This window comes from Prionailurus viverrinus, unplaced genomic scaffold (assembly GCF_022837055.1).
Source record: "Prionailurus viverrinus isolate Anna unplaced genomic scaffold, UM_Priviv_1.0 scaffold_38, whole genome shotgun sequence".
Classification (NCBI taxonomy): Eukaryota; Metazoa; Chordata; class Mammalia; order Carnivora; family Felidae; genus Prionailurus; species Prionailurus viverrinus.
In genome coordinates this window covers 3545877-3557413 of record NW_025927606.1, presented here as the reverse complement: position 1 = coordinate 3557413, position 11537 = coordinate 3545877, and the positions used below count along the sequence as shown (strand labels likewise).

At 66.5% G+C, this 11537-nt stretch overlaps 1 protein-coding gene across 3 annotated transcripts in view; it reads left to right on the top strand.

Moving 5' to 3' along the window:
- The first annotated feature begins 1810 nt into the window (after positions 1-1810).
- Positions 1811-11537, top strand: part of CBFA2T3 (CBFA2/RUNX1 partner transcriptional co-repressor 3) — an 84819-nt gene continuing 75092 nt past the window's right edge. Inside the window, exon 1 of one of the 3 annotated variants that reach the window (XM_047846101.1) lies at positions 1811-2279. In XM_047846101.1, the coding sequence (XP_047702057.1) occupies positions 1811-2279 (469 nt within the window). The remainder of the gene's footprint in view (positions 2280-11537) is intronic. The other 2 variants (XM_047846102.1, XM_047846106.1) reach the window with 2 other exon arrangements.

Genomic DNA, 11537 nt, shown 5'->3' with positions numbered 1-11537 from the left:
GCCACAGCCAACGTCTGCTTCCCCACAAGCACCAACTGCCTGGCCTGGGGGGCGGGGGTGGGGCGCAGGGGCAGGGCGTGGGCAGGTGCCCCCAAGGTGGCCGTCGGGGGGCCAGGCCCGCCCCCACCCCCTACTCTCGAACCGGCCTCTTGGAGCCCATCCCCTGTCGGCCCTGACCACTAGAAAAGCAGGCCAGACAAGAGGCTTCTTCCCGAAAGTGGAAGTGCCGCATCTGTGGGGGGTGTTTCTGCAGGTGTGAGCCCTGAACATCTGCCTGGCCCGGGGGCGGGGGCGGCCCCACCCGGGTGCCGAGCTGCCGCCTTCCCAGGGGCCTGTGCCCCCGAGTCTTTCTCTCTGCCGGCTCTGAGAGGCCTGGCCATGTGCAGTCTAGAAAGCAGCATCAGGGGCAAGGTCAGGAACACGGACACGTGCGTGCTGACCACGGGGCAGGCCGTGCACAGGGCCCTCCCCTGCAACAGGCCGGCCCTGCCATCACCACCATACAGCAAGGAGGCGACCAGCCGGGTTGGGCCTCGGACCCTCCGTCCTGTCCCGAGTCAGAGCTCAGGAAGCAGAGAGGGGGTGCCGTGAGGACAACGGTGATGCCCAGGGACCGGCTGGCTCACGGGACCCTCCTTCCTGCCTGAACCCCGGGGGTGGGGAGCTGTCCACCCTGTGGGGAGGACGTGTGCACGTGGGGCAGCACGGTCTTGTCCCTGCACCAATTCCAGAAGGACCCCCCCCCCAAAAAAAACCCACTGTGACAGCCGTGAGCTCTGGAGAAGCACACCAGGAAACGGGGTGGGGGGGTCTGACTTCTTGCTGTACCCCTTATGCACGGCTTGCAGTATTCACCATGTGCAGGCATTACTGAAAACCTCAACTCAATGGAATGAAAACAGCACAGAGGTCTGTGCACCAGCCCTGCGTCTGCGGGCCTCACCCCTTCGGCCTGTCTGACGACGCTGAGCCTGCAGCCGTGATTGGGCCCCAAGGGAGCCAACTGCTGGGCCAGTGTGGGGGCACGGGGCCCAGGGTCTTCTTCACAAGGCCACCTGCTCTCCTGCCGTCACCCCACATATGTGGCCGCCTTCAGGACGTGGCCTTTTTAGTGCCTCTGATGTACCTGGCACCCTCTTTGCTGAGTGCCCGTGGGGAGGGGGCTCCGAGGACACAGAGGGTCTGACATGGTTTCTGGAAGCCCTCAGACTGGGGGAGCAGCTCTAATTCCCCCAGCAGATCCCATCCAAATTGGTCACTGTCCCTGCAAGGTGCCCATGGAGAAGTGGGGAAGGGTCTCCTTGAGGAGCACCCCCCCCCCCCCCAGCCAGGAGGCCGCGCTCAGAGAGGGGTTTCTTCACCTGGCCTGCGGCGGTCCTTTCAGAGTGGGTGGGGGTCAGGAGGCCCCAGGCAGCCAAGGGAGAGTCCCGGGGGTGTGGGGGGTGAGGGGTAGCCGGTCAGGGGTCAGGACGCAGGGCGAGGTCTGACTCCAGGGCAGGGCCAACGCTCAGGGAAGCGGCCCCGGGGGAACTGGGCGGGGAGGCGGGGAAAGCCCGGCCGAGGGCAGTGGGGGGGGAGCGGAGCCAGGCCCAAGGTTGGGCGGGGGGGCACAGGTGGACGGGGCGCGTGGGGTCGGGGGCTCGGCCCGCACGGACACTACCCCCCCAGCCCCGGTCGAGGAAGCGCCCTGGCGGTCCGGGCCGTCCCGGCTCCAGGTGGGTGTGGTGTCAGCGGGCTGGCTGTAGGAGGAAGTTGTTGGAAAGTCAGACCGGAATGGCCGCGAGGGAAGGCCGGGCAGGGCCCGGCCCAGATGGTTCCTGTTGAGGAAGCGGTGGGCACAGCTGCAGGCCGCTTCCCCGGCCCCCGGCCCTACTATCACAGTGACACAGCTGGCTGCCCGGCCCGCGGGCTGCACGGAGACCTCCCCCACCGGCGCCTCCCCAGGCCCGCCCTGCGTCACATGAGCCCCTGCAGCCTCCCGCCCCCTCCCCAGGCCGGCGGGCACGGCTGCTGGAAGGCGTGGAGCTGTCTGGGGGACAGAGGCCGCCGGCTGCCGGAGAGCCAGGCCGGCCGCAGCCCTCTTCCCTCCCTCGAGGCCCCACGAGGTCAGGAAGGGCGCTCACGTCGGCCCCCAGAGGGCTGCTCGCCTGTCACCCGGCGCCAGGACTGCCTCCCGGACCCACCTCCAGTCCTATGTCCCTGGCGTCCCCCTGTGCTGGAGAGCGTCGCCGCGTCCACCGGCTGCTCAGTGCCCCGGGGTCCCCAGGAAGGGCAGCCAGGTAAGGGGATGGGGGGGGGGGGCGTGGGGGCCGGAGCAGGTGGTCAGAGTGTGACATCTCCAGGCTGCCTCCTGCCTGGCTCTGTTGACTCACCTCAAACCCACACAGCTGGGACAGGTGGCCCCGGAGGGCCCGGCAGGTGCCAGGCCGGGTGTGGGCGCCCCACCCGGAGGCAGATGCTGGAAGGGGCCTGCTCAGTCCCATCTAGGAGGGAGTGGGCTCTGTCTTTCCCCACGGGCAGGGTCCCGGGACTTGGTGAGGAAGGCGGTGTGCAGTCCTCCTGGCAGGACCCTGAGGCTTAGGGATGGGATGAGGACACTGGGGCCACGGGGAAGAGGGCCTGGGCCAGGGCCCTGGGCTCCAGCGATGGTCCAGGACTCAACCGCCGTACCCACTGATGAGCCGTCCCTGGCAAGACCCCTGCCCTTTGGAGCCGGTGCCAGAGAGAAGTGGTGATGGGCAGGCCTCCCCGCCACCCCGTGGCCCCCACTGCCAAGCCCCTGGCTCACCCCAAGACTGGGGGGGCACAGCCGTGAGCAGGCGACCCCACTCCCCAGCCCACGCCACGTGGCCACACTCCGAGGAAACTTTGTAACCTTCCAGACCTCGCAGCCCCAAGTCCTGCTGCTGGAGCCTTCTCCAGAGGCCAAGTGGGCCCCTGGCCCGCAGGCCCGGCACCCCGACCCAGGGATGTCCCTGCCACCTCTGTAGAGCCTGCTTCCCCAACGTGCTGCCGTCCAGGCCCCGAGGGCCAGCCCCTGATTCGGGCTCTATCGGTCACCCGAAGCCAGGTGTGGGAAAGCCTGCCTTGAGACAGGGTGAGGAGTGCGCCCACGGCATCTCCCACGTGTGGGTGACTCCAAGACGCCTACAGGGTGGTGCCAGGTTGCTGGCCCTGGCACATGGTCACCCTGCCTCTCAGGCTGGCCAGTGGCTCCGGTCCGGTCAAGTTCCTGGTGGGCACCACACAGCCCCTTCCCTTCCTGGGGCAGCCCCCCCTCGACCCCCCGCCACTGTCTGGGAACCGGCAGCCGGGCCCTGCCACCCGCCGCGTCCTCGCCTGGGCCTCAGGGTCCTCGAGTGTCAAAGCCTGTCCTCCTGCTCCCTGATGGAGCCAAGACGCAGCTCCTCCCGGGCTGCGGAGGGAGAGGACAGACAGCAGGTGCGCGTGCGAGCCTCGGGCTGTGTTGTGTTTGGATGGGGCGGGGGCGTTCGCGCGAGGAAGGAGTTTGAGGCAGCAGTGCCTCCACGGTGCCGGTGGGCCGCGGGCACCGGGGCGGACGGTCGCATGCAGAATCCCAGCCATCAGTTTATCGACCCCGCGGTCACTGCGCGTGCCAAGCTCACTGCTCCCCCGGGGCGGGGGGGGGGGGGGCGGGGTGGGAGGCTCCCCGGGGCGGTGGGTGTTTGGCCAGTGTGTTATTGGGCTCCGGCTTGTGTGGGCACGGGAGTCCCAGCCCCGAGGTACTCTGGCTTTTACGAACTCACAGCCCATCTTTTCTTAATCGTCCGGCTCCACAGGACGGCCACAGCCAGGCTGGGACACGTCCTAACCCCTCAGGCCGCCCCAGACCCCACCCCCTACCGCCCCCCCCAGGGCTCTGCAATGCTGGAGGGACCGCAGGCCGGCTGGGGGAGCCCTTGGGGCCTGGGGGGTCTCGGGGTCTAGGACAGGCCAGTGGGGAGCACGGCTCCACCGTGCAGTTTCTGGGGCCCACAGGCACCCCAAGAATCCATGAAAACCTCGGAGACCCCAGAATACGTTAAGTGGCCCTAAAGTATGAAAGCAACAACGGCTGGTGATACCTTCTGAAGGGTTAGGACGGAGCCTTTCCGCCTGAGAGCGAACACCTCTGAACGTGGCCGTGGCTGTCCGGCTGGCAGGAGGCGCACGCCGAGGTCAGGCAGACGGCGTGGCCCTTCTGGCCGCCAGATCCCGCCGCAGAGCCCCGGGCAGGCGCCGAGCAGACTGGCTGGGGACCCGGCGCCCTCCGCAGCCCTGCTGTGGTGGAGGACCGGATGGGTCCGGACCCCACGGTGACCCCACGGGTGGTAGACCCGCTCAGGGCAGGGGAGACCTGAGCGTGCAGTGGGACAGAGGAGTGTTTACCTCGCTCAGATTTATTAGGCGCCTACTGTATGTGCAGGCCCCCATTCCAACAAGCCCACTCTGCAGACGGGGAGACTGAGGGTCAGATGGCTGTGCCCCCGACAGGAACCAGAGATGGGACCCAGGACACCCAGCAGAGGAGGGCCAGGACAGAGCATTGAAGTCACTCCAATGTGGCCTGAAGCAGAGGAGGCTGGGGGCAATTCACCATGACCACCTGGGGGAGAAACTGAGTCGAGCCTGCTCTGGTATCACTGGGGAGGGACAACGTGGGGTCCAGGTGGCAGACTTCAGCCTTCGTGTGACCAGGGAGATAATGAGCATCCCATCCCTAGAGGCGTCCAAGCAGATGCGGCTGGTGTTGGGTGGTTAGTGGGGGTTGGGTGAGATCCCACAGAAGGTGCCGTCCTGAGCCTGGAGCCCGGCGGAGTCCAGCCGTGGGCCACCTGGTCCAGGGTGGGGAGGGTCCAGAGGCCACCACAGCCAGCACGTGCACACTCCGACCCCAGTGTGCCCGGGGCACCCCGTGCAAATCTATCGGTGTCCTGACAGTTCCCACAAGCACGGTGGGGAGGCTCCTCCTCCCCACCACGCCCTCTCAGGCCTCGTCCTCCCCCTGCCCCCTCCAGCTTCCCCTTGACCACCGGCTCTTCTCCGCATGCCCTTCCCTGCTGTTTTAATCTCCTGGGACCGCTATGACAAAGTGCCACCGACCAGTGGGCTCGGAATAGGAATCTATCCGCCCCCAGGTCTGGAGGCCCAGGGCCCAAAATCGAGGTGTGGGCGGGGCCGAGCCCCCTCCTCCAGCTCCCGGGGAGGGTCCTCCCTGCCTCCTCCAACTGTGGCTGTGTCCCTCCCATCTCTGCCCCTGTCTTCATGTGGCTTCTCCTCTGTGTCCCTATGTCCTCTCCTTTCCTGTAAGGACACTTGTCATTGGATTCAGGGCCCCCCAGTCCAGGTGACCAGACCTGTAACCGTCCCATCTGTATCCAGGCAGCAGGCTTGGGGAAAGGCGCCCAGAGCCCGTACTGCCCATCTCTATCACGGTCTGTGGTCAGGATGTGACCGCACGACCTCCCGGGGAGCAAGGCCGTCTCTGTCCCAAGCCCCCAGCATCCCTCTTGTCACTCAGCCGTGGCCCCTGGCCGTGCTTGTGGGGACCGTCAGGACACCGATAGATGTGTACGGGGTGCCCAGGGCATCGGGGTCGGAGTATGCGCGAAAGCCCCTCTCCGCGATGAGGGCCCGGGCTGAGCCCCGCAGTGACCGCCTGACCTGTGACACGGCTGTGACCATCTGCGTCTGTGCACAAAGTACCGTTGGCAACTTTGCTGTTCGATCTTGTCGGTATCGTCCCCGTGTGCAGGGCGGCCCTCCCGCAGGGGCTTTTCCCTTCGCTCAGACCCCACCGAGACCTGAGGCGACAGGTCCCATCTCCCGCCTCCTGTTCCTGTCTCGAACACGCAGTGCCGGGAACCCTGGCTCGGGGCCTGCCAGCCCGCATGTCATGGCGACCGCCATCACAGAAAAAGATACCGAGGTTCCCAGGGGCACCCAGCAGGCCAGAGCGGAGGCGCGATTGAGCTGGCTCTGTTGACCCTACAGACGGATGCAGGGTCCGTTCAGGGAGGGAAGCCGGCCCCAGGGCCACCGCCTGGCAGGAAGCCAGCAGCACCACGGAGGGATTGGAGAAGGGTGATTTGATGACCTTTAATAAGGGTCAAAGGTTAAACAGAGCAAAGGTTAAACACAGTCTGGGGGCCGATGTCCCTGAGCAGGGGCGAAGAAGGGCAGAGGGGAAGGAGCTGGGAGAGAGCCCAGGAGAGGGAGTGCAGTGGGGCTGTGGTCGTCCAAGGGGCCTGGAAGCCCTCAGGACACACACCCACCTGTCCCTCCCGCCCCCTGCATCCCCCGAGGCGCTCTGGGTGGCCCTCCGGAGCCAGCCTCCGGGGCACGAAACTCTGGACACACAGGAGCCCTGGACTCGGTCAGGAAGCCTGGTTCCAAGGCTGCAGAGCCTGCAGTCCCCTGAGGCTTATGTCAGGACAAAGAGGAAGGCCACCCCTGGGGAGAGCCAGGACCCCTTCCTCCCCCAGTAAATGTGGGGCGTTTTGCTCCTGGGGCCCTCAGTGTCTGCTGGAACATGTGTGTCCGCTGCCCATGCGGTCCCCGTGCCACAAGCCTCCTGAGACAGGCCAACAAAAGGACACCAACCAGCCATGTCCTCCCCACCCACTGAACCCCGAATCTGAGCCTAGGAAGATAGAGCTGCTGGCCGGGTGCAATCCAGGCCGGCTTCCTGGAGGAAGTGGTCCCAAGAGGGCAGCTGGAGGAGGCAAAGAAGGCTTTCACTTCTCGAGGTATCTTGACTGCAGAGAGAGGCATCCGTGTTAACCTGATTCAGCAGCCGGCCGCGGGGGCTTTCTCACACTTTCACTTCCGTGACTACGGTTGACCAGGGGAGGCACAGCCAGGAAGCGTGGCCCCGGGGGGGAGGCCAGAACGGGTTACCACTGAGCCAGGACTCTCCGTCCGTGTTCCCTCTGGGATCATCCGCTCTGGACGAGGCCTCGGTTGCTGTTAGCCAAGGGAGGGGCGGCGGCCGGGGAGAAGAGGGGCGTCACCTGGGCTGGCCACGGGGCCCGTGGACTCTGTGGGCTCCGGATCATTCACATGGATTGTTCTGCAGCGGAGGCTGGAGCGCAGTGGGCGTTAGCGATTACAACCCCCGCCGGGGCGGACAGGCAGCCCCTGACAGCTGCCCAGGGTGCAGGCGGGCGTCAGTGCAGCTTCTCGGGGCACTTACGGACCTGCCTTGTCTCTGTCACTCGCGGGAGCGAGCCTATGACAAAGTCAGTCGGATCACAGCACGCCTGCACACAGGCCCTCCCAGGGCTTCCCGCCCTCACCCTGGTCGTTGCGCCCTTGCCGGCCCCTCCTTGAGACCGCCCCTCAGGCACCTGCCCTGCTCCGTCCTCCTCACCCTCCTCTCCCTGCTGTATCTTCCCCTTCTGTTTATGATTCTCACCAGCAAACGAGGTGTCTGGCGGGTCCCCACATTCACTTGTCATGTCGCCCCGCTGGCACTGGGCCGCTGCCTCTGCCCTCTGCTCGCTGCCATCCCCTTGGTGCCCGCGGCGGTGCCGGCTCACGGGTGCTCAGCCCTTGACGGGAGTGGGTGCATCCTACGCCCGGAGGAGACGACCGTCCCCCGCACGGTGTGTGCCTGCTGATGCCACCACGGGGGCTGAGGGGGGCTGAGGGGCATGTAGGTCTGTCCGACAAGGAACTGAGGCCCAGAGGCAGAGGGTGAGCTGCCTGGGGTCAGCAGGCGGGGCCAGGGACTGGAGCCGGACCTGAGCGCTGACCCTTCGGCCCCTAAGGGGCAGTGTTCAGAGACGGACCTGGAGGGCACCCTCCCTTGCAGCGGGTCCCCGTGGCCAGTTGCTGGGGGCACCTGGCGGCCAGGCCTCCTGGAGATGGTAGGCTCTGGACGGGTCACTTGGCCCCCCCAAGTGACCCCGGGTGAGGCCCTGCCCCTCCCCCTCCTCCCCAAGGTGGCCGGCAGGTGATCTGCACGGAGGGCGGCGTAAGGGCTGGCCCACAGACAGGGCTGCTTTGGCTGAGGCCACGGAGGGCTTCTGGGACCCACCTGAGTCCCCCTAGGCTGTGTCCGCCTCCAGTCCCCAGCCTGGCAAGGTCAAGCCCTCCAGATTTGGGGGCCAGCTCAGCACCTGGAGTTGAGGCCGAGGTGGGCCTGGAGACTAGCGATGGAATCTGCCGGAAGCCTGTCCACATGGGCCTCAGCTCCCTCCCAGGCAGCGGGGACAAGGACGTGGTGGTCCCTGCTCGACCCTGATGGCCTCTCCTAGCCAGAGGGTGTCCCTGAGGCAGCTGGGGTCCCCTCTCTCACAGCCTGAGGAGCCTCGGTGTGGATAGTACCGGGCAGCGGGAGCCACAGGGCCCAGGGCCCAGAGCCCTGGTCAGAGGCCTCGGTGCGTGCAGACCCCCTCCCCAGCTATAGAGCTGGTGGGTCAGGAGGAATCAGGTGTGGCCCCCTTTGGGCTCACCAACTGGGACTGGCGTCTGAGAGAACGTGGGCAGACCCCTCCTCGGGTGCGGCCCCCTCTGCCCCTGGTGCGAGGGTCCAGGCGGCACGGTGGAGGAGAGGGGTGCACCTGCCCCCCAGGCCAGCGCAGCCTCCCCAGGGGGACACGGTGCCGGGGGCATCGCTGACGGTCTCCCAGGCGGCAGGCAGCCCTGCGAACGGGGACATGGAAGCTATTGTTCCTCAGGCTGCGGGAGGGGACGGGGTAGAGGGGGCGGGGGGGTGGGCAAATCCAGCCCAGACTCCTTCCTGGCCCGGGGTGCGGCTTCCCTCGGCCGGCCTGCAAGGCACCGTCGGTCTGACTGTAAGGTGAGGACACAAATCAGAGAGGTCAGAAAACCCGCCCCGGTCACACAGCACGTCCCCGGCAGGCGCTCCCCGACGGGGACCTCAGGAAAGGGATCCCCCGGCATCCGCCGCCCAGGGGCGCGGATTCACTCAGCAGCCCCCCACCCCCGGACAGACCCTCTCAGAGCCTGCGGTGGGGCCTGGGTGGCCCACGCTACGGAGCCCGAGGCAGGTGCTGCCTGACGCCCCACAGCTGGCACCTGGATCACACGAGCACCAGCTGATGTGGGGCAGAGCTGTCTGCCCGGCCCGGGGCCCCCCAGCGAAGCCCCCTCTGCTGCTGCTGCTGCTGTGAAACCTTTGGGGAGCGCAAGAGCGCTGGCCTCGGCCCGGCCTACCGCTGCCCACCAGAACACCGGACGCCGAAGTGTTGTTTCTGACGCTCCCTGCCGCTGGGGGCTTAAGACCGGTGTGGACCTCCGGTGTGGCTCCCAGAGGGGGGCGGGTGTGGACAGGGGTCTGTCGGAGAGGAAGCACTGTGGAGCGCGAAGCCTTGAGGGGACGCAGGGACAAAAGGCACAGAGGAACTTGTAGGTCTGAACACGCGGGCAGGTGGCAGAGGGGGACCCGGGCCCAGCACAGCCCTCGAAGTCCGGGGAGCTCTCTCTCAGTCCTTACCCTAAAGACCCTCGGCCCCAGGGGTCTGGCCCTGGGGCCCGGGCCCCTCCCCTGGGCCTGAGGGGCCTCACAGACACCTCGAGGAGGGATCGCCTTTGCGAGGAGGCCCAGGAGGGGGATGGGACGGTTCAGAGGAGGCCGCTCCGAGGACGAGGTGTGGGCAGGGGTCTGTGCCCTGCTCTGCGCGGCCTGGCTTCCCGGACTCTGTGCGCTCAGCTGTGCGGCAGCGGGGTGGTGACCCCACGACCCCGCAGGCCCATCCGCGTTTGTGACGTGGGGACGACGGCCAGACCTCGGACAGGCTGGGGGACTGCTGAGAGACGGCTCTGGTGCGGCGGCCGGCCCTGGGTCCAGCCCTGCCTCCCCGCTCCCCTTCCTGGTGCTCACTGCCTCCCGGGAACCTGCCCGTGAACCCCTGCAGTCCCTTCCCTGCAAAGGCCACTTGGGGCGGCTCAGAGAGGCCAGTGGAGAAGGAACTGGGGAGCTGACCCCGCCCTGCGGCCCCCAGAGCTTCCTCCTTCCCTCGCAAGTTGGGGTGCATTTTGAGTGTGTGGAAAGCCCCGACCTCGCAGACCCTACCAGGGGGAGCAGTCGGGGAGGAAGGGCCAGCGGGAGGGGCAGGGGGGACCTTTGCACATGGTCCCACCTGGCTGTGCCCCTCACGGCAAACTGCAGTGAGCGTGGGCCCCAGGCCGCGGGGCCAGCCTGACTCGGCCTCAGACGGGGGCCCCTCGGCTCCGGGGCTGGGCCGCTGGCCTCTCCTCGCAGCTGGGCTCCCCGACTGGGACACAATATCTAAGGTTCCATCCCTGGATGGTTCTGCCAGGCCTGGACACACACACACACACACAGACAGACAGACAGACAGACAGACAGACGCCAAGCCCATTCCTGCCCCTGTACCACCAAACATTGTTCCCCAGTTACACGGAGGTTGGGACCAAACATCCTAAAAGCAGGTGATGGGCAGCTGACAAAAAGTGCAAGTCAGAGCCCTTCCCCGCCTTTATGGCCCCCGGGGGGGGGGGGCACCGCGCTCCCAAGTTCAGGGAGGCCCAGGAGGCCGAGAGGGGCTGCGCCTGGCCCTGACCCCTCCGCCAGGCTTCCTCGTCCCAGCGAGGGGCTGTCCCCACCTGGGGCTCTCCGGGCGGGGCGCCACCCAGAGCTTTGGGGCAGAGGGTGCAGCCGGGGCCAGGAGATAGGAGCAGGCAGCTTCCTGTCGGAAACCGAAACTGCCAGGTGCTTCCCTCGCTCCCTGGGGCCACCCAGACGCAGCTGCAGCCCAGCCCTCCGCCCCGGCGACGAGGACGACCGGGCCTCCCGCCACAGGGGCCCCTCTGAGCCTCAGTGCACCCCCAGCAGACAGAGGCGGCCCCAGCCCCCAGCCCCCAGCCCCACCTCAGCCACCCTGGCGGGGTTTCACAGTCTCGGTGCAAAAACAGGGTGCGAAATACCTTAATAACCCTTAACTTTGAATACTCGTCAAAAGGAGGATGTTTCCGGTGGGTCAGATTTAACAGAACATAGCATTAAAGCCAGTTTCACTGCTTTCCTGGTCCCCCTTTCCTCCGGCTGCCAGAACACGGGGCATCTCCCGTGCGGCCCCGTCCACAGACCCGGGACAGAGGAGGGACAGGCCTGACCCGTCGCCAGCTCCCGCCCCCCCACCCCCTCCGCCCCGGTTCCCTGCTTGTCTGGTCCCTTCGTCTCTGAGGCCCCCTCTGTAATTTGAGCTCTGAAATAATTTACACACACCAGAGGGGCCCCATCACTGGGAGCAGACAGGCGAGCACCCTGCACCTTCTTTCTTTGTAAAAATGGATTATTATAGATTCGCCACCCCAGCCATGAGCTGTTTAAAGCCAGGCTACCGGGGCAGGACCCGTTCCCGCTGGGGTCTGGCCGGAGCTGCTGGACCCCAACCACCTTCCTGCTTCCTCTTCTGTCAAATGGGCCAATAACGCATCAGCACTTAGTGCCTTGAGGCTGGACCCACCCAGGGGACTAGTTTATCTGTGTGTCCTTCCCAGATACACTGTGATTTTCGGTATTTTAAATTGTTACATAAAAGTAT